General features: G+C 44.4%; 1 protein-coding gene across 4 annotated transcripts in view; it reads right to left on the bottom strand.

The window, feature by feature from the left end:
* Nucleotides 1-23444, bottom strand: part of SLC2A9 (solute carrier family 2 member 9) — a 234658-nt gene that overhangs the window by 123495 nt on the left and 87719 nt on the right. For all 4 annotated transcript variants that reach the window (XR_005215825.1, XM_037829396.1, XM_037829397.1 and 1 more), the window contains exon 6: nt 15657-15789. Coding sequence is in view for 3 of the 4 variants with exons in the window: in XM_037829396.1 (XP_037685324.1) it covers nt 15657-15789 (133 nt within the window). In the remaining variant the exon portion in view is untranslated. The remainder of the gene's footprint in view (nt 1-15656; nt 15790-23444) is intronic.

The raw sequence follows: 23444 nt of genomic DNA on the forward strand, positions 1-23444 counted from the left end.
GGCGAGAAGCCCAAAGCCAAGGTGTTGGCAGGGTCATGTTCCCTCTGATGTCCGTAGGGGAGAATCTGTTCCGTGCCTCTCTATTGGCTTCCGACAGTGGCTTACTGGCGATCCATGGTGTTCTTTGCCTCAATCATCCCATGACATTCTCCCCTCTGTCTGTCTGTCTGTCTGTGTCCAAGTCTCCTCTTCTTATAAGGACACCAGTCATACTGGATTAAGGACCTGCCCTATTCCAGTATGACCTCATTTTCACTTGCCTGATTACATCTATGGCCCTATTTCCAAATAAGGCCACATTTTGAGGTACTGGGGAGTAGGATTTCAACACACCTTTTTGGGACATGATTCAGCCCATCACAACCAGCCCGGGGACCCTCTGGGAAGTCATCCTTCAATAGAGTGGGAAGGGGTGCCCTGCTCGACACACTCCTGGGCTCCATCAGCGTGGCAGCCACAAGAATGTAATCCACAGACCCCCAACTATGGGAATGGACTTGACCAAGGGCTGCAGCCACTGTGCTCTGAAATCCATCACCGTGTACATGCCGAGGCCATGCTCCCTGGGGGCTGCTCCTGGCCAGTGGCTGAGCGCAGCAGGGAAACTAAGGCAGGCTTGCTCTGGGAAGACAGAGTCCCCTGGGGCTGACGTTGGCTCAAGGACTCTTTAGGGCTTGCAGAACCTTCCTTGCATCTTCCTAGGATGCTTCTGACCAACCTTGTCTTCCTCCCTTCTTCACTGGGGTCATTCTAGCCTCATCGGCTGATGCGCTCAGCCTTCCCTGGCTCCCTCTCACTTTCTTCCACAGGCACTTCCTCCAGTAAATCCGGGGACACTTAATCCCATTTTGATGGCTGTTCCTTGGGGCACCTGGGCTGACACAATAGGTGACCCAGACACATAGAACTCCATGCTCCTGAGGGGTAGAGAGTGCCTTTTTGACCAAAAGGGGGAAAAGAAAGACAACAAAATAAGGTTTCAGTGGCTAAGAGAATTCAAATAGAGCCAAGAGGCTGTCCTAGAGGTTACTCCTATGCAAGCTTCACCTAGATATGCCAAATGGCCACAGTATGATAAGCCCAAGTCAACAGTAGTTCCAAAAACCCTAAAGAATACCCAGATCCCTAGCTGAGACTCTATAAAAGATTCACTCACTAAGTTTATTCTTCAGAAACTTAAATCCTCCAGAAAACTATTCCAGCTAGGTCCCAAAACCCAGAGGCAACAGCCTCTTCAAGAACATCAACCAGTTGCATCTGCTTTTCCCATAACATCAACACCCCTTTTCAACATGAACAAGTTAGGGTGGTCACTGCCTAGATATGCCTGAAGATCGGGAAAGTGACTGGACTAGAGGAAGGTAGCCACAGACAAGGTGGAGTTTAACCAGAGATTATGAATACTGAATCTCTATATAATTTTCTTCTTCTTAGTTGCTAGGACATCAGAATAGCTAAAAGGAAAGAACTGAAATGGTGGAACGGTAACCCAAAGCATCCTTTGAAATTTGTTCTGTAGCTACTTGTTAAATCGTAATTTGAAAGTTATCACCTTTTTGCATATATATTTCACAATAAGGAAATTAATGAAACTACGGTATTGTAACTCATAACATTTTTGGAAATTTCCTATATAACTACTTGTTAAATCATACTTTGAAAGATATTACCTTTTTGCATATATATTTCACAGTAAGGAAATAACTGAAACTGGAATTGTAATCTATAATATTTTTTGAAATTTGCTCTCTAACTACTTGCTAAATTACACTTGGAGTTATTACCTCTCTATATATAGGTTATATTCTACAATAAAAATAATGATTAAATTTTTAAAAAAAAAGGAAGAAAAAAAAACTCTTGTGAGCTGCATGGGTTCTTCGTGCATAAGCAAGAATAAGCAGGATGAAAAGGAAGGATCGGACACTGTAAACACTGGGGCCATCACCCAGTCCTCTCTGTAGCCCTTTGAGGTGGGCACTGGTATTACAGGATGATGGGGAAGGATTTTCCCAGAGGCCCCAGGACCCCTCTGTGTGACCTCCAGGCCTGAGTGCTCCAGAAGGCCTGCTGACCCCTGCTCGGTTGTTTCCTTCCCCTCCTGACAAGGACCTGCTTGATGCACAGGGAGCGTTTGCTGCTTGATTGGTTTCAGCCACGCCGTGATATTCACCGCCGATAATGCTGCTCCAGCGGTTCTGCACATTGTGATGCTTTCTCACGTCTGTGATCTTGTTTGATCATCCTTCTGGTCTCTTGAGATAGGCATATGTATGGCTCCCATTTTACTGTCGAGAAAACTGAGACTCTGTCGGGGGCTGGGCAACCCCCGGGGTCTCGCAGCTACAACGCGGAGAAGAGGAGCCTGGGATCCAGCTCGCCTGCCTCTCCATGGGCACGGGGCCCACACACTAGGTCCATATGACGCCTTCCCAGAGCCAGGGGGCATCCGGATAGCAGCAGTGACGTTGGCAGGCAAGAAGAGGAAAGAAAAGTGTGCAAGGTTAATGGATGATGGATGATGCCGGAATTTCTTTTAAGGAAAGAACTGTCATGATAAATGCTTGGGGTAAAAGTGTCTGCTGAAGCACTGCATGCCAGCTGATTCCACAGCTTCAGAAGTGGGAGCTGTTGGCACACTCGAAGGGGAACTTGGCCCTGGGGGTTGGGGGTGTCTGGAAAGGCAGGGGGGGTGAGAAGCAGAGGGGAGAGGGGAGAGGAAAGACGGGGCTGACAAGAAGTGGGCCGCCTCCCGCCTGGGGAAGCACCCCTCCCCGGACCCTCCCCACATCTTCCATATGGTCTCTGAAGTACTCCAGTGATCTGGGGTGAATGACTGCACTTGTGGGTTTTTGAGGAAACCAAAGAAGGGGCTGAATTTCCAGGTCAGGTTATTGTAGTGTGGACAGCTGGTGCCACGAGGCAGAGGAAATGGAAACATACACATGCTCAGGACATCCAAGAAATCTCGAAGAGGGCTTCAGATGTACCTGGCCAGGTCAGTTCAGGGTCTGGGCAATTTCCCTGCGCTCTCAGCGGCAGGGAGGTGCCCGGCAGACCCGTGGGTTACACGAGAATGGCGCCCACACAAAGCCTCCTCTGCCTCGGTGGAACCCTCGAGACTCTAAGTTTAAACTCGCCATCGCTCGCCCTCTTTGGAATGAGAAGTGTTCCGAGCAACTTCAAGGCACACCCCTGTGCTCTGAGAGCTGGGGGCTTTTATAGGTTGGTTTCTGAGCTCCGTTTTCCTGACCCTTTTCTAACTTTGTGTGTTTCCTGGGAAGGCACCTGTGTCCCTGGGCTGCTGTTCCATTGCTCTGAGCCCCCTCCCACCATTAGGTGCTCCGGCCAGGGAAGAGGGGCTGGGAATGCAGCTACTTCAGGGGCAAAATGGAAGACAGTCAGGGGTTGCTCGTTTCAGATAACAATACCTTAAAAGTGAAAAGACAGGCCTTGGAGGCACCGTGTCCTCATGCCCGCTGCAAGCTCCCTCTCCCAGCTTTGAGAGATGGGCGCCATCTTCCTGATTGCCAAAGCCAGGCACCAGCCTCTCTTCAGTCATCTCCAGGTGGACATGGTGCGCCAAAGGCCACCAGGTAAGGTCTCCGCCGATGGTGGGGCCTGGGAGGAGCCGATGGTCCACGGCTTCCTTCCTGGGGGCTTGGCTTTGTTTTTGGTGGGTACAAGGGGTGGGCAGGAGGCTGGAGAGGGGCACAGGTGGGGCTCACCTCTGACATCACTCCCCCTTCAGAGCCTACAAGGTGTAAAGCACAGCTCTCACAAACCAACAAGCGCCATGTATGCCAGCTTTTGTCCTGACCTGTCTTGCACATATCTATTATTTCTATACTTTTGTGATCACACAAATTTATTTTATGTTCTTTTTCTCCCCCACTTAGGGAAAGTTGGACAGGCTGGCGGCAGTGAGGAGCTGAAACAGTGGGAGGAACAGAGGATGCTCAAATAATCGTGAGAGACCGGAAATCTCCAGTCTGCCCCTCTTCTCAGCCTTTATCCAGCTCTGCCCTAGCGTGGGGGTCCATGTACCCCCTACCTCTGAGGCCTGAGACCCAGCCTCCCCATGGAGTCAGGGCTTTTAGAGGGCAACTGTTGTAATGGTCTGGGAAAAGCTAGTGTTTTCAACTCATCTCTGGCATAAATTCACTTGAATATACAGTTGATTCTTGTTGTTTGCCATCATTATCTTCCATAAAGTCACCGTGAACACTGAAAAAGTGACAACTGAACCATTGCTCCAGGTGAGATACAGGGTTAGTGCCTGCCAGCCTCTGGCCACAGCATTTTCATCAACTGACAAAGGAACTTTGTTTTACTTGTGTTTCTCTTTAAAGACATCTTACTTGCTGTCTGGTGTTGATTCGCTGACACTGAACTCAGGCCAGCAGCAATCTTTTTTTTTTTTTTTTTTAAAGCTTTAAAATGCGTTTACTTTTCTTAATGCACATGTGCTTCTGAAAGCTCCAGATGGTTGTTTGATTGCCTCCAGGGACTTCAGTTCACCCAAAAGAAAGTGGGCAGCCCGGGGCCTTAGCATGGTTTTTTCCCCCTCTTCAATTCTTTGAAAGCAAAATGTATTTTGTTATTACTCCTGGAGGAAAAGTGAGAGCAGACAGTCAGTTTTCGGGGTGCAGGTTCTCTGTTTGCCTTGGCCATCCTTAGTGAGTTGCTTATCTTCTGGATATCAATTAAGAAAACCTGCTTCCTGATACAGAGGGAATAAAAAGTTTCCAGAACCTGCTCTGTAAGGTCAGCAAAGGAATCACTCTCTTGACCTTCTTGGGGCAGTCAGGAACAAGCAAATTAAAGAAGCTAACCAGACCACACTCTCAATAACTTTTAAGAGAGGAGAAACAAATTCGGGGCCGTGGCCTGGCTCAGCCACTGCTGGCTGCGTGGTCTTTTTTTTTTTTGCTTGAAAATATTTAGTCCTCTTTTTATGACAATTTTTACCCATTTTATTTACACATGGTTTTATCATTTTTTCCCATTTTACCTCAATCAGATTACCATAGTAACCTGGGTTTTGTAGTGTAGAGTTCCTCTTGTTTTTTTTTTTTTTTTTTTTTCATTTTTATTGAGATTGTTCAGATACCATACAATTATCCAAAGATCCAAAGTGTACAATCACTTGCCCCTGCGTACCCTCATACAGCTGTGCATCCATCACACTTAATTTTTGTTCAAATTTTAGAAACTTTTCATTACTCCAGACAAGAAATAAAATGAAAGATGAAAAAAGAAAAAAAGAAAAGGAAACTCTGATCCTCCCCTATCCCTAACCAACCCCCCTCAATTGTTGACTCCTAGTATTGATATAGTACGTTTGTTACTGTTTATGAAAAAATGTTGAAATACTACTAACTGTAGTATATAGTTTGTAATAGGTATATAGTTCTTTCCTATATGCCCCTCTATTATTAACTTCTAATTGTATTGTCATACATTTGTTCTGGTTCATGAAGTGATTTCTAGTATTTGTACAGTTGATCATGGACATTGCCCACCATAGGATTCAGTTTTATACATTTCCATCTTTTGACCTCCAACTTTCCTTCTGGTGACATATATGACTCTGAGCTTCCCCTTTCCACCTCATTCACACACCATTCGGCGCTGTTGGTTATTCTCACGTCTTGTTACCAACACCCCTGTTCATTTCCAAACATTTAAGTTCATCCTAATTGAACATTCTGCTCATACTAAGCAACCACTCCCCATTCTTAAGCCTCGTCCTATATCCTGGTACCTTATATTTCATGTCTATGAGTTTACATATTGTAATTAGTTCCTATCAGTGAGAGAGACCCTGCAATAATTGTCCTAATGTGTCTGGCTTATTTCACTCAGTACATTGCCCTCGAGGTTTTGTCATTGACCCATTTTTTTTAATATGGTTTTGTTCACTCACCATACATTCCATCCCAAGCAAATACTCGATGGTTTTCTGCATGGTCATACATTTATGTGTTCACCACCTTCACCACTATCTATATAAGAGCATCTACATTACTTCCACAAGGCAGGAGGGAGAGTCAAAGAAGGTAGAGAGGCAAAAGAAAGAGGAAAAAAAGAAAATGACAGCTAGGAAGCAGCAAAAGGAAAAATAACCTTAAATCAAAGTAGAATAAAGAATCAGACAATACCACCAATGTCAAGTGTCTAACATGCCTCTCCTATCCCCCCCTCTTATCTGCATTCACCTTGGTATATCACCTTTGTTACATTAAAGGAAGCATAATACAATGATTCTATTAGTTACAGTCTCTAGTTTATGCTGATTGCATCCCTCCCCCAATGCCCCCCCCCATTTTTAACACCTTGCAAGGTTGACATTTGCTTGTTCTCCCTCGTAAAACAACATATTTGTACATTTTATCACAATTGTTGAATACTCTAGATTTCACCAAGTTACACAGTCCCAGTCATTATCTTTCCTCCTTTCTTGTGGTGTCTCACATGCTCTCCACCTTCCTCTCTCAACCGTATTCATAGTTACCTTTGTTCAGTGTACTTACATTGTTGTGCTACCATCTCCCAAAATTGTGTTCCAAACCACACACTCCTGTCTTCTATCACCCTATAGTGCTCCCTTTAGTATTTCCTGTAGGGCAGGTGTCTTGTTCACAAAGTCTCTCATTGTCTGTTTGTCAGAAAATATTTTGAGCTCTCCCTCATATTTGAAGGACAGCTTTGCTGGATACAGGATTCTTGGTTGGTGGTTTTTCTCTTTCAGTATCTTAAATATATCACACCACTTCCTTCTTGCCTCCATGGTTTCTGCTGAGAGATCCGCACATAGTCTTATTAAGCTTCCTTTGTATGTAATGGATCGCTTTTCTCTTGCTGCTTTCAGGATTCTCTCTTTGTCTTTGACATTTGATAATCTGATTATTAAGTGTCTTGGCGTAGGCCTATTCATATCTCTTCTGTTTGGAGTACGCTGCGCTTCTTGGATCTGTAATTTTATGTATTATTGTACTTTGTTTCATCCTTGAGTTCCCGGAGACGTTGCTCATATTTTTTCATTCTTTTCTCCATCTGCTCCTTTGCGTGTAGGCTTTCAGGTGTTTTGTTCTCCAGTTCCTGAGTGTTTTCTTCTGCCTCTTGAGATCTGCTGTTGTATGTTTCCATTGTGTCTTTCATCTCTTGTGTTGTGCCTTTCATTTCCATAGATTCTACTAGTTGCTTTTTTGAACTTTTGATTTCTGCCGTATACATGCCCAGTGCTTCCTTTACAGCCTCTATCTCTTTTGCAATATCTTCTCTAAAATTTTTGAATTGATTTAGCATTAGTTGTTTAAATTCCTGTATCTCAGTTGAAGTGTATGTTTGTTCCTCTGACTGGGCCATAACTTTGTTTTTCTTAGTGTAGGTTGTAATTTTCTGTTGTCTAGGCATGGTTTCCTTGGTTATCCAAATCAGGTTTTCCCAGACCAGAACAGGCTTAGGTCCCAGAGGGAAGAAATATTCAGTATCTGGTTTCCCTGTGGGTGTGTCTTAGAAAATTGCTTCACCCTTTGATGCCTCGGGTCACTGTGCTTTTCTGCCCAGCAGGTGGCGCCTGTCAGCCTATAATTCTTGACTGGTGTGAGGAGGTATGGCTGTGTTCCCCCAGGCTCTGGGGTCTGGTTCTGAATGGAAAGGGCCCCACCCCTTTCCTCCTAGAGAAGACAGAGCCCCCAGGTGGAGGTCATTAGCATTTCAATGGTCTTGCTCTCTGCTTGTACTGTCTCTGCCCTTCCCGGAGTCACAGCCCTGGAAACTTAAAATGACTGGGGCTTTCTCCACTGAGCCAAAAAAGAAACAGATAGTCCCCTTCAGACCCAGTCAAGGCGACCCTCCAGCTCTCCCAGGTCAGTCGTCACCCAAAGCCTCTGTCTGTTTTTTGGGGATGCGTACCTGTAGTGAGCAGTTCACACTCGCTACTTAAAACCCCAGTTGGAGCTCAGCTGAGCTGTATTCGCTTGCTGGGAGAGAGCTTCTCTCTGGCACCACGCGGCTCCGCAGCTCGGGCTATGGAGGAGGGGGTCTCCTGACCTGGTTCCGCAGGTTTTACTTACAGATTTTATGCTGTGTTCTCGGGCATTCCTCCCAATTCAGGTTGGTGTATGATGAGTGGATGGTCTCGTTTGTCCCCCCGCAGTTATTCTGGATTATTTACTAGTTGTTTCTGGTTTTTTGTAGTTGTTCCAGGGGGACTGCTTAGCTTCCACTCCTCTCTATGCCGCCATCTTGCCTGGCTGCGTGGTCTTGAGCAAGATAACTCACCTCCCAGCATCCTCATCTCCTTATATCAGAATTACTTGATTTGTCTGGAGAGATAACTGAATTTATAGTGTTAGTAAACAGGAACTTGAAGGAAATTGATCATTGTTTTAAATGGCCATCTGGAAACTGTCATATCTTCTTTTTTTCTCTTCATCTACTCCTGGGAGCAATTAAGGCTATTCTCCAAAAATATATAGAAAACGTGGCTTCCACCTTCTGGGACCTCAAAGTCAACCTGTAGACACTCAAGAGTTGATGTGCCTCAGTTCACACAGGCTCCCTGAATGACTCACCCATCCTGGGAATTCAGGATGAATTACTGATAATGTGTCTTCAACCAGGCTTCACACCTCAGCTCCACCACTTAGGGCTTCATGGCTTAGGCAAAGGCATTGACCTCTCACATCTCAGGTCCCCCCACAGCGTGCCCCCGAGTCCTCCTCGGGAATGGCAGCCAGCCACCAGGCAGCATCCTGGGGATGTGATTGCTCAATTGGCTGCAAATCCGCCACCCAAATGGTTCCTCCGTCTTGTCTGTGAGGATCTCACAGAGCCTGGCAAGGCCGTCAGGCAGGCTTCACCTGCCACGCTTCCAGGTCTGGTCCGTGAGTAACCTTCTCCAGAAAGGAACCGGGAGGATCTCTTCATGGGTCACACTGTATCTCACCCTTTGGGGCCTGTTGGGACGTTAGCCTAGTTACAGGTTTTGAAGCAAAGACTGGTGGTCAGCATCACTCTTACTCAGGCCTGAATGGAGCTCGTCAGACACACACGTTTTCTCCGTAAGGCACGTCCCGGCTTCCTGCACTCAGGAACACTGGACAGCACTTCAGCACTGCACTCGGGGGCCATTTTAAACAGCGAAATCCCCAACAAAAAGCATAAAAATAAAAAAATGTGGCTCTAAATAAACTGTGAGAAGGATATTGTTTACAGAATGAGAGCAGAAACAAGAAGGCAGTGTCACCATGAGCAACCTCAGCTGAGAATGTTGGGCGATTAAATTTTTTCAGTGCTCTGTGAATGTCCACGAATGGCCGTTGAGGTTCCCTGAGTATTAAGTCTGGGGTTACACATAAATTTTAGTGAGTGGGTGAATTGCAAATACGGAATACATGAACAGTGAGGACGGACTGTGCTTCCTCTTGCCTTAATAAACACCAGACTCCATGTACCCAAAGCAACTCACGTTAGCCCCTAGCACAGAAGACAATGAAGGCAGCTGTCTGCAATAAGAGCCATTATTGGGACCCTCTTCTGTCCAGCTGGTGTGTGACTTTGTCTCTGGATGTTTCCCGGCCAGCTCTGGATGGGGAGCAGCCCCTAATCCAGCTCAGGCTGCCGAGGCAGGTGCTCAGAGCATCCACGGCACAGGGGCACGCAGCACGAGGGCTCTAAGGCATCATTGGAAATGCATCGAGATGCAGAAAGTTGCTTTTACCAGAATGGGCTTGCTAACCATGAGGAGGGGGTCAGACTGTCCAGGAACAGCAAAAGGAGGTGGTTCCCAGGAAATTTGGGGCTTGAGCTCAGCTCAGTGGGTGGTATAGGTCATTGTGGGAGTGGAAGGGGACCAGTCCTCATGTGCCCACTCAGCCACACCTCTATATAAGTGTTGAGTGTCTATAAGGGAGGAGAAAACGGATCTGCCTCCAGAGTGCCCACAATGTCTCCGATGGGCTGGCCCCAGCCAGTTGGTACTTCAATTGCTTTCTTACCAGGCTGTGGTTATGGGCCAGACTCTCCCATTCATTCTCTCCTCTTTAGGAGCAGAACGTGACTTTTTGTGGCAACAGTGCACTAAAGGACTACGTTTCCCAGCCCTCCTGGCAGTTAGGAGAGTCCTCATGGTTAGGTTCTGACCGAAGAGATACAAGCAGAAGTGTAAGCCTTCCAGGAAGACTCTCCAAAGTGGAAGGGGCAGGATGCCCTTTTCCTCCCCTCCTTCCAGCTGGAACGCAGACCTGCTGTAGCCACCCTGGGCCCGGAGGGGCAAGAGGTGAAAGGAGCCCAAGTCCCTGCACCACCAGGAACCTTAGCAGCCTTAGGCCACCTGCCTTTAACATTTTTCTTTTTTGTGAGAGAGAAATAAACTTCTGCTTTGTTTAAGCCATGATTATTTTGGCTTGTCTATCATAAGGTGGCTGAACTCAATCCTAATTGATAAACATACCTTTCTCTACAAAAACAAACAAAAAAAAACCAACAAAAAAACAAAACAAAACACCCAAAACAGACAGAAGACAAACTTTTCATCATCATAATGCCAACCAAAATTACCAGAGCAGCTAGTAACAGTCTTCATTCTATTTAGGTCAGGGATCCAGCCAGTAATTTGCTTCTAAGTCCTATACCCCACCGAAATACTCTCTCTCCCATATACAAAAACAACAACAAGCAAACAAGAAACACAAACAATAACAATAATTGCGGCCCACAAAGAGCCCTCTGAGTTGCTTGGCTGGGGTTGTGGTCTGGGCCCAGCGGGAGGAGGTCGTCTGTCCCCTGTCCTCATTTACATCTGGCAGCCAAGAACAACGCAGACCATGGAGGGGGGTGGGGGGGAGGGCTGTGCGGAAGGACGCGGCATTACCAGGAAAGCATCCAGGCATAGCAGCCCTTCATGGTGATGGGCATCTTTCACTTCTTTCTCTGGTCTGCCTATTTTTCTTGGAGCTGACCTCCTCCACGCCCTGTAATTCTAGCACAGATGTCCAACAACACTTCCATCCACCTCCAAGTCCAGGAAGGGACAACAACCCATACTGGCCAATCGGGGTGTTCCAGCTCCTAGGGCACTGATTGGTTCATGGATGACTATGTGATCCAAGAAGGGCCAATTAGAATTCTTTGGGCATTCCTGAGTATGCTGTGTGAAGGGGAATCTCCCCCTCCCTAAGATAGCATTACAAAGCTGGAACTGCTCAGGGCTGACTTGATGCCAGGTGGAGAAAGCCTGTCTGAGAATGGAACCAATGAAATTCTAAGCATGTCTAAGGTTTGTTGAGAGAGAAAGAGAGAGAGAGAGAGTTTTGGCTTCTGGATCCAGCCATGCCTGAAGGGATCTAGCCCGGCATGCCCTATTATTAAGAACACTTATTGCTCCCTCCTGATATGACTTTCTTTGACTTTCTTCATGGAGAGGTAGTCCACTGGCATGTCTTCCTCACTACGCTTTGCCCTCCTCCCTCACTCCTCCCTAAGAGATGAGAAGGAACTCAGCTAATCGATGAGTTGGGAAGAGAATTGGCTTGCACAATTTAGTTCCACCCTTTCTCTTTGGGATCTTCCTGGCTGGAAGAGTACATACTCTGTTCTTCTGTGCTCTAAATTTTATAGGGACAGGCTCTGCGGGAGAGGCCATGAGTGGGTATGCAATTCAATTCTCGAGTATTGTCTTATGGGGCTTCCCTGGCTATCAGATCTGAAGCCAATTCTCCAAGTAGTTTTTATCAATACTAAGAGTGACATTTTTTGCTGAGCAAAATAAGTCAGACACAAAAGGACAAATATTATATGATTTCACTAATATGAACTAATTATAATATGTAAACTCATAGTCATAAAACTTAGAATACAGGTTCCCAAGAGAGAATGAGTCTAGAGAATGGGGATTGGTTCCCTAGTATATACAGAATTTTTAACAAGGTTGAACTCCAATGCTTGGAAATGGATAGAGGTGATGGGATTATAAGTAATAGTGCTGAATTGTAGGTGAATAGGGTTGAAAGGGGCTGTTTAGAGTCATGTATTCACCAGAAGGAAAGCTACAGTTTAAAATGGGATTGTGTAATACAGTGAACCTTATGGTGGACGATGTTTATGAGTCACACTACAAATATAAATAAGTTTTTTCATGAACTAGTACAAATGTACAACACCTGTACAAAGGGTTAATAATAGAGTGGTATATGGGGAAAAAAAATTACCTATTGCAAACTACAGGCTACAGTTAACAGTAATACCTTAATATTCTTAAATCAACAGTCACAAACGTACCACACCAATAGTAGGGGTCAATGATGGGGCCGGGAAATAACGGATGTGGGGTGTTTTGGGTTTTCTTTTTATGTCTACTTTTTGGAGAAATGAAAATGTTCTAAAATTAATTGTAAGAATGATTGCACAACTAGGTGTTGAAACTGTAAGACACTGATTGTATACTTTGTAAGGATTATATGGTGTGTAAATATATTTCAATAAAATTTGCAGTTAAAAAAAGTGACATTTTTATCCCAATTTCCTCCACTTCTGTGTCCATTTCTCAATTGGTATCTAACTTGGGCAGCAAAGAAGAGTGTTAATAATTGGTGTCCCTCAGAGCCCATCACCAGGGACAGGAATCAAAATGTTTTCCCTCCTGCTTAAGCTGCTTGGAGTTGTGTTTCTGTCTCTTACAACCCAAAGGGTCCTGATGGAGGTAACTGGTGACCCTGATGTCTGAAGACCTGCCCCATCACATTCTCTATGGTAATATTTCATTTCTATTCAACTAAATGAATTCTTCCTTCTCACAGTGGAAGTTTGGACTCTTCTCCCATTTTTAGGCACTTGGGTGGAACCTAAGCTGATAAGAGTGGAAGAAATGAATCAAACCCAGGGACTGAGGCTTAACACCCTTGTAACTGAGGGTAGGGAGGGGGCAGGGAAGCCTGAAAGGGGCGTAGATTGATTGCATCCATGGTCCCAACTCATGACCTCCCAATGTCTATGTCCTTTGCCCTGTAACTCTGTAGTCCCCTCCCATGCTGACTCTGGGCTTGGCCATGTGACTTCCTTTAGCCAATAGCATTTTAGCCGATTTGAAGCAAACAAAGCTTGTGTTCCCACCTGTTCTCTTGGACCTCCAGAGCCTGAATGTCAGAGTTCAGGTGCCAGTTCTGCCATGGGCCAGCTTTGTGTCCTCGATTAAGTTATCCCATCCTTGATTTGTTCTTTGTCAAGTGAGGTTGGTAATGTGATCATGTGATCGCTTCCTATGGCTGGTGTAAGGATTTAATGAGCTGGTACATGCAAATCTTCTGGAACAAAGTCGTTCTCCACACAGAGCAGCCACTAGCGGGTGTGCCCATCTCCCTTAACTAAACCCTCGCCCTCACCTTCGGAGGGCAGGAATGCACCTCCTTCTCTCCTCTCTTCCCTGTTCCCTGGCAGAACGCCCAGCACAGTAAATACCCATTTGTTTGCCCAATGTCTGGAGTGAAATTAGCACTTTTATTAGTACAGAAGCTAACTTGAATATTCTAGTTCAATCTAAGGCCAATAGCTTTGTTCTTTTTATAGCACACATATGTAATAGTTATCAATTTTACAACTCTGCTTCTCCCTCATTCCCTATTGTGCTATGAAATAAAAATTTTAAACCTTCCTTTCTCTGGCATTTTATGTGCACTTCCCATTCCGACTGGACTTAATTGAAACACTTCTCTAGAGTTCTTTCTGAGTGGAGCCTGATGGGCTGAGAAGCACCTCCCCACGCCAGGAGAGACAGAGCAGGAGGAATTGTCATCTTCCGAGAGTGTGAAAGCCAGCCACCTACCTTCAGGAATCAGCTCTACTCAGCCTGCCTTCCTTCGCTCCTGAGCCACCACCCTGTCTGACAACAGCCATGAGCCCTACCCCAGCCTCCTTCTCTGAAGACCTTTGGAAGGTCTGCTGCCCCACTGGCCCCATGGGAAGTCACCCTAGGGCAAGTCATCTTTGTCTCCCATCCCACCAATGCCCTCTGGTTGCCCTGCCCAGTGTCCCTCTGTGCATGGGGGGGGGGGCGGGAATTGGCCTTGGAGTTAATCCTGGGTTCTAATCCTGCCTTTGTCACTTACTGGCTTTGAGATTGGGTCAGGGGACTGTTACCCAGGGTCCCCTGCAGGCTTCTGAAGGAGAGAAGCTTCAAGTCCCGCCCCCACCGCCAAGCTCCAGGCAAAATTTTGCATATCTGGATATTCTTTGAAGAAAGGTCTACATTTCTAAATGCCACATAAACCCAAAACCTTTAGAAGCACAGCCTTGGGCATGTCGCTTCCTCCCCACCCCCCCCCCAACCCCGTCTCCCCAAACCTCTATTTCTTTATCTGCAAAATGAAAGCAATGATAACGTTCTCTGGCTCCAGTTTATAGGAATGTTCATAAGGGGTAAATGAGAAAACAGATCTGAATCATAAACTATGAGAAAAAATATAGCCAATTATTAATATTTCATTATGCCATTTGTTCATTTGGAAAATACTTGGGTAGTCTGAATTTTAAAAGATGTTGTATGAATTATATTAAACTAAAGACTATGTAGAATTATTATTTTTTTCTATTTGGGGCTTTAGTGAAATTGAGATTGGAGACCAGTATATGGATAGGAAAATGGACAGAGCCCTCAGTAATTACGAGAGTAGATGATACTATGTGCTTCCTATACATCATCCAACTTATCCCTTACCCCAGCCCACGAGGGATGTTTATGTCATTTCCTTTTACAGATGAGGGTTCTGAGGCACAGATAATTTAAGGGACTCACTCAAGATCAGAAGGCAGAGCTGAGTAATTCCAAACCATCATGTCTAACCACGATGCTGTCAGCTATATCTCATTGAATACAACTAAAAGAATGGGGATGTTGTCTTTCATTCTACATTGTCTATCTGTAGGCAAAATGATTTTGCTCTCTTAGGGTCTATAGAATGCCTCTGATTCTATAAGCTGTGCTTTGAATCTGACCCAGCAGCTCAATTTAAGGAATGCTGTCTAGAAAGAGTCCTATGCCTCATTGTGAACCCCACTTTCCTTTCCTGTAAAATGGGTATACTACTGCCTCCCTTGTGTGGCTTCTAGGAATGTTCCAGTGGGTCATCTTCAGAATCACCCAGCTCCGTGCCTGGTGTGACATTAGTGCTTATTCTGGGCTTGTATCTTTTGCTTTTCTTGAACGTAAATGTAAGCACAGGACATCTGGTAAACCTGAGTAAGTGAGAAAGGATGAGGAAGAAAGAAGCATGCAATGGAAGGCCGTGATACATCACAACCACTAAGAAACCTGAGTTCACTTCAACTCCGTGGTCAGCACCAACCAGAGAAGCAACAATGGAGAGATCACCCCTGAAGCAAAGAGAACTGGGTCTTCTCTGGGTTCCATCCCAGTTTTCCAAGATTCCTTGTGTGACTCCCTGTGTGACCCCAGGTTCTCTCCTCTGAGCCACCCCTGGCAGGGCTGTTGGGAAGGTTAAATGAGATGAAGTGTCCTATGGCACTCAGCATGGTCCTGGGAGAGAGAGATAATGATACCCCTGACTTCCCCACTGCCCCAGGTCCCAGAATGCCTTGCAGCGCTGATCCCTATGGAGGGGATGGAGCTGCGTGGGGAAGGAAAGGACCCCTACCTTTCACAGCTCCCACCTCGTCGTGCTTCTCAAAGAGCAGGTAGCGTGGGCTCTCCGGGAGAAAGGGCAGGCTCACCAGCTGGATGAAGGCAGGGACGACAATCACTCCAAACAGGTATGGCCACAGGGCCTCCTGTGGGGAGAAAAAGGTGCAGCTGAAGTGGAGGTGGCCTTTGGTCATGTACTGGAAATCAATTCAGCCTGAACAGCAGCTTCGACTCTCTGTAGATGGTCCTTCCCCCCAGGGTGACCCCACAGACAACGGCCAAGGGGAGAGAACCACCATTGTTAAGCACCAGCCCCGTGTGTCCAGAACTTTGCATCCACGAGGTCAGTGGCTCCCCACAGCCACCTGTGAGACAGAGACCTGGGCTCAGGGCAGCCAAGGGTCTTGCCCAAGGCCACCCAGTGGGCGCCAAGGGGGCATCGTGGCAAGCTGGAAGAGGCTTGGGTCCGTTCCTAGTTGTGCGGCCCTGGAAACCATTCCCATGCCCCTGTGGACCTCCTTCTCTCCACCTGTTGAACAGGATGACCACAGCCACCTCCCAGCCTCTTGTGAGAATGGAATCAGAGAGTACTCTGATGGAGGAGGCTGGGACACAGCGGGTGTGCAGGAGGCAGCTACCATCTTTGTTGCACCACCACCCAGACCACCGCCAGGGCCACGATATTTGACCTGCCTCCCTCCTGTTGGGGAAGGCACAAGAAGATGGCCGGAGCCTCCCCATGCAAGTGCCAGTGGTGGGCGGCTGGGGGCACAGACTGCCCCTTAGGTAGGGAGGACTCTTCGCTTTCCAGCCTGCTGCCTACAAGATGCACTATTGAAGATGCACTTGAACTCCCTTCCCACAGCCCCATTCATGTCAACGCTGCTCAAATGCAGCCTGGAGCCCGTATTATGCTAATTAAGGAGACATTCTTCCTGATCTGCTTTTTTCACCCAGATTTACAAATAAGCTCTCCCTGGGCCTATGAGGGAAGAGAATGTCTATCACACAGTAGTTCTGATGAGGACAAAGACAAAAAGCAAAGTGCTCAATGCCAAATTCTTAACGTTTTATTTCTTAAGAAAGTTAAACAAACAAACAAACAAAAATTAAAAAAGACATCCAAGGAGAAAAAAAGGCACATTCAGGCCTGAAAACACTACATAATGGGCAAAGTTTCTGTCTGCTTTCGGTTGGGATCCTACAGGAATGCGTCCATAGAATCTTTGAGCGTCAAAGCTGGCAGGGCCTTAGCAGTTAGGGTCCCTTGCTTTCTTCCAGCTGTTCTCCTGAAGTTTTCCCCACCAGGACCCATTTCCCCACCAAGGCCTTCAATGATGGAGGCTAAGGGTAGAGCAGGCAGGGCCCCTTGATGTGCAGTGAGGGGAGCCACTTGCCAGAGGGACACGGACTGTGGTTGGTCCAGTGTCCTGATTTTCAAGGGATTGTTGATTCTACTTCCCTTTTTGTACATAATAACAATTTATATCCACAAAACTGCTCTGATTTCACCAGCCAGCCCAGTTCGTCCTTTGCCCTGTGAGGCCAATGCTGGCCTCCAGTTTGGTGGAGAGCTGTGTCTGAAAGACCACGAGTAGAGACACAAAGATTAGTGGTTGCCTAGGGCTTGAGGAGAGAAGTGAGGAGAGACTGCTAATGGGTACACGATTTCTTTTTGGGATGATGAAAATGTTCTGGAATTGAATGGTGGAGATGGTTGAACAACTTTGTGAATAGCGTAAAAACCACTGAATGGTTCACTTTAAAATGGTGATTTTTAAGGTATGTGAATAATATCTCAAAAATAACAATCTAAAAAAGACCAGAGGATAAAAAATGACATCAGTATGAGTGGAATTTCCACTACATTTATCACCCATTTTTGCGTGTAGTTGTTTATTTTGTTTTCTCTCAGAGCTTAGCTGCTGCCTCGGTGAAAGCAAAAACAGAAAGCTGAGAGAGAAGCCAAGCAAACCAACCCAATTAAGCTCCTGCTGTGCTCCAGGCACGGTGTAAGGGATTCACATCTTCTGGCTCAACCTCACAGTAGCCTGCAGAGACGGGGAACTGCATGTAGAGACACACAGAGGCTCGAAACACCCGGGCTTTTGGGGAACAACATCGTAGCTGAATGTAGGGTTAGGGGATGCCAGAGACGTGCAGCTGAAGCTGGGGACTTGGGCAGAGGCTGGGTCACAGTGGCTTTGCCATGCAACTTGGGCTTGCCTCCAAGAACAAGGGGACTTTGAAGGGCCATAAGCACTTAACTGAGATGGACACCCTGCATTTTCTTGAATGTACAGTTTCATGCTTCTGGAATCTTGTAGCCAGTGGGTCCATGTAACCACAGACTGCTATTACTCCTGAGAAGCTCTTGTCCAGCCCAAGGTACAGCCTCCAGTCCTGGTGTCTTAAATGCAGGGAATGTGGAGCCCGCCCTAAGGGGGAGCACCCTGGTGGCCACTGAGAAAAGTGAATGCTGAGCACAGAGTGGGTGACCCCACCTTGGGATGCTGACGGTGTCTGGACCAGGGGTGGAGGATGGCCATGGCTGCTCTGTACACATCCTTGGAAACAGACAGAGGAGAAGGTGCAGGTCCGGGAGTGTCTCAAGCAGATCTTGAGCAGCAGTTCACTCAGGAGGGTTGAGCTGAGCAATCAGCAGAGTTCATGAACTTGGTTTTTTCCAGTGAGTGTTCAGAGATTTCCTGGAAATGTTAGCTAACCACAGGGAGATGACTGTATTTAAGAGTGATTATTCCCCTTATTTTCTGCCAAGAAAAGTGTGACTGAGTGTGTGAATGGGAAGTATTCTGAGTAGAGTATTTCAGCTTTATTCTACCATGTGACGCACCCAAATAATACTAAAACTTGTCACGGTGACGAGCATCTTCGGGAACTGTACCCAGTGCCTTACGTACGTGTTTCTAGTAATGAGCTTACACATCTGCCTAGCAACAGTGGGAACGACATAACAACAACCACCCACGTCACTGAGTCATGGCTTACAGCCTGGGGCAGGGAGGTGTGAGGGTTAGGAGCTCAGCTCGTGAGCAGGGTGTCTGGATGTGCATTCTGCCTCCCCCGCCCCCACCTGCTGTTACCTGACTAGTAATGCCTCAGTTTTCTCATCTGTAAAGTGGGGGAAATGATAGTGCCCACACATGGTTTTCTGTAAGGATTAAACGAGTTAACACATGTATAAAGTGCTTAACTTAGAACTGCACACACTGTAAGTGTTCCATAGGAAATAGTTTTTATTATCAAGTGCTGTGCTAAGCATAGATTACCCTTGTTAATCCTCCACCCTCTGAGATAGAGTCCTTTATTATCCCCATTTTACAGAAATATTAACTGTAGCACAGAGAGGTTAACTGTGTCCCCAGGGTCACGGTTCAGCGTGGAACCATGATTCAATACCCAGAAGCTGAGTTTTGATGCACAGACCTGAAAAGAGGTGCATCAGTGACCAGGGAGGGGCCAGGAGGTCACGAGACCCAGGGGCAAGGCCCAGTGGAGCCATGTCCAGCCTTCTCCATCTTCCTCAAGGCCAAGGACAGTGCAGGGGCCCTGCTCGGTGCCCTCGGGCACTGGTTCAAACAGGGAGCTGAGGACTAGCATTTTGCCTTGTAGTCTTGACTGTGACTTCCTGAGGGCAGAGCCTGTGCCTAGCACATAGCAGTTGTTCAATAAACGTCTATGGAGGAACGAATGTCAGTGGGAGGGGTTCTTCTAACACAGTGGCCACGTTCACAAAGGCCCTTTGCCATTTGTGGAGGGTAACCTCTTCCTGTCATTTTCAGGAACTATTCAAAAGAAGAAGATGCTAGATCCACAGATACAAACAGGTTGAAAGTGAAAGGGTGGAAAAATAGATTTCATGCACATAGTAACCCAAAGAGGAGGTCTGGGGTGATACGTAAATATATATATATTTTCCCCCCCACTATCAAAATTTACTTTAAAGCTTTGGAAACTGACAATGTATTCAATAAATACTGTTTATTCACATGGAAAAGAAATGAAATTGGAGTACTCACATGTTGCACAAGAATCGTTTCTAGTTCAATTAAGCATGTAAATATGAATCTCAAAAATTTAAAACTTTTAGAAGAAAATAAAAGAGACCATCCTTAGGACCTTGGGACAGGGAAGAATTTCTTAAACTAGACACAAAAAGCACAAGCTATAAAGAAAAAAATTTGATAAATTTGAGTAAATTAAAATTAAGGGCTTCAGCCTTGCAAAAGACCATAAAGCAAGCTAAAACATAAGCTACAAACCACAAACTAGGACGAGATACTTGCCACATATTTAACTAACAAATTATTGGTATCCAGAATATAAATATCTTTTTTTATAACAGTTTTAGTCACACAGCATACAATCCATCCTAAGTGTACAATTAGTGGTTCTTGGTATAATTACACAGTTACGTGTTTGCCACCACAATCAATAGGAGAGCATTCTGATTTCTTCCAGAAAAAAAATCCTGAGGTGCTATATCAATTTCAGACAAAATACACTTTAAGTTAAAATCTGTTACTACAGATAAAGAAGGACATTATATATTGATAAATGGGTCAATTCAACAAGAAGATTTAACAATTATAAACATATATGAATAATAACAGGGCGCCAAAATACAAGAAGCAAACACTGACAGAACTGAAGGAGAAACAGAGAGTTCTACAGTAATAGAGATTTCAGCACACCACTTTCAATACTAAATGGAGCATCTAGACAGATGATCAGAAAGGAATAGAGGACCTGAACAATACTATAAACCAACTAGATCTAACAGACACATATAGAACACTTCACCCAACAATAGCAGAATACACATTCTTGTCAAGTCAAAAAGATCGTTCTCCAGGATAGACCACATGTTAGGACACACAAGTCTCAACAAGTTTAAAAATATTGAAATCAAACAAAGTAACTTCTCCATCCACAGTGGAGTGAAGCTAGAAATTAATAACAGAGGGGAAACTGAAAAATGTACAAATATGTGGAAATTAAATAGCACACTCTTAAAAAACCAACAGGTTAAAGAAGACAGTACAAGGGAAATTAGAGAATACTTAAGAAGTGAATGAAAACAAAGCAACAATATACTAAAACTTATGAGACACAGTGAATGCAGTGTTAAGAGGAAAATTTAAAGCTATGAATGTCTATATTGAGAAAAAAGAATGATCTCAAATAAACAACCTAACTTTACATCTTGAGGAACTAAAAAAAGAAAAGAAAAATAAACCCAAATATGGCAGAAAAGAAATAATGGAGATTAGAGCAGAGATAAGTGAAATTGAGAATAGAAAAACAAATGAGAGAATAAAGGAACCAAAAAGTTGGTTCTTTGAAAAAAATCAACAAAATTGATAAACGATTAGCTAGACTGACAAAGAAAAACAGAGCAAAGAAGCAAAAAACTAAAATCAGAAGGAAAATGATGATATTACTGACCTTACAAAAATAAAATTATTATGAGAGAATACTATGAACAACTGTACTTCAATAAATTAGATAATCTAAAGCAAATGGAAAAAAGTTACCTAAATTGATTCAGGAAGAAAAAGAAAACTTCAACAAACCAATAACAAGTACAGAGATTGAATTAATAATCAAAAATCTTCCACTGAAGAAAAGTCCAGGACCTGATGGCTTCACTGGAGAATTCTACCAAAGACTTAAAGAAAATTAACACTAATTCTTTTCAAACTCTTCCACACAATCAGATGGAGGGAATCCTACGTAATTCATTCTATGAGGCTAGCATTACACTGATTCTAAAGCATGGTAGAGACATAATAAGAAAAGAAAATGACAGATCAATTTCCCTTATGAATATAGATGGAGAAATCCTTAACAAAATACTATCAGACTGAATCGAACATGTTAAAAAGATTATACACTACAACTAAGTGGGATTTATCTTGGGAATTCAAGTGTTTTTGGCATATGAAAATCAATCAACATAATATACTACATAAATAGAAGGAAGAAAAACACCCATACAATTATTTCAATAGATGTAGAAGAGAAACCCAGAAAAATCCAGCACCCTTTCTTGATAAAAACATTCAGAAAAGTAACCTAGTGAATTCCATGGGCTCCATAATCACATGGTCACCTCACCTTCTGGTCCTATCACCACCTCCCTAGTAACCCAATTCAGTGATTTAGGGATCCCCTGATCCCTTTGACTCACAATCTTACTCCACCATCCAGTTCGCTGCCTACCCTGATATGGTCCTGTTGGTTCCATTTCTTAAATCTTTCTCGTTACTAGTGTTGACCTTAGGGTACATTCTTACTGCATTTTGCCTGAATTTTGGAAATAGTATTTTTTTTTAAAAAGTGAAAATCCAGGTGTCTTTTATTAAGGCAGACCATTAAAAAGATTCACAAAGATGTAAAACAAAGCCACTCTTCTAATTTTTTGTCTATTATTTTAAATGAATTAATAAATAAATTGAAAATTTTTTCTCAGTTTAATTTCTAATATGGCAAATGTTGATAGATATAACCCACATAAACAAAAGCTCTCTGGGAACCTCAATAATTTTTTTCTAATCATTAAATTTATTGATGTAAAGCTATTCAAAATATCCTCTTATTCTCTTTTTCAGAACAGTTTTATTCCACAGCATACACTCCATCCGAAGTGTATGATCAGTGGCTCTCAGTCCACTGATCACAACCACAGCATTTTGCATTCATCACCACAATCAATTTCAGAACATTTTCATTGCTCCAAAAAGAAAAAACCCCTACTGCTTATACCCTCCTATTATTGACACTTGGCATTGGTAGGGTACCTTTGTTACAACTGATGAAAGAATATGACATTACAGTAAACTATAGTCCATAGTTTACATTAGTTGTATTTTTCTCATATGCCACCCTATTATTAACACTAATAGTGATGTCCATTTTTTTCTAATTCATGGAAGAAAATTCTTGTATTTGTTCTATTAACAACAGTCATCATCTACAACATGGTTCACTGTGTTATATAGAACCATGTTTCATCCTCCAGCTTTCCTTCTAGTGACACACACGACCCTAAACTTCCCCTCTGACCACAATCACAGGATTCAGCGCTGTTAATTATACTCACAATAATGTGCTACCATCACCTCTATCCATTTCCAAACATTTACAATCAACCTCATCTAAAAATTCTTGCAATAGCAACTTATCGTATTCATGTTCTTCCATGATCTTTCCAATCTCCTCACAGCCTCAGAGCAATCCTTCTAGAACATGAACTTGTTGTTACAAGTTCTTGTCTGTCTAAAATCTTTCATTGTCTCCCCACTGGTCTCAGGTTGGATAAAGCCCAAACCTCTTAGCTTGGAACACGAGACCCTCTCTTGTTTGAACATGTCTATAATTCCAGCTTTATCTGGCTAGACACCAACCCTCTGCACCTCTGCTCTAACATGCTGATTTCTTGAGGCCCCTGATAAAGAACATCTACCCATCCTCTAAATATTATAATTCTTCTATGGATGACATCTCTACTGCATACAAAATTCCAGCAACACACTTCTTACCCTGTGTAGCAATGAATTTCAAGTGGGTATGTCTCCCCTGCTAGACCAAGCTTAAGGGCCATCACTGTGCCTTGCTTCTGGATGTATCTTGCCAGACACTGGCAAATGGTAGGTTTTCAATAAGTGCCTGTTGACTGAGTGTTGAGTGATATGAGTGATTGCATAGGTAAGAGAAGCTTCCGCTGGAAATAGAGACCCTTGAACAACAGACATCCCTGCTCTTAAAGTATTTTTTT

This window comes from Choloepus didactylus, chromosome 3, assembly GCF_015220235.1.
Source record: "Choloepus didactylus isolate mChoDid1 chromosome 3, mChoDid1.pri, whole genome shotgun sequence".
In the NCBI taxonomy this organism is placed as follows: Eukaryota; Metazoa; Chordata; class Mammalia; order Pilosa; family Megalonychidae; genus Choloepus; species Choloepus didactylus.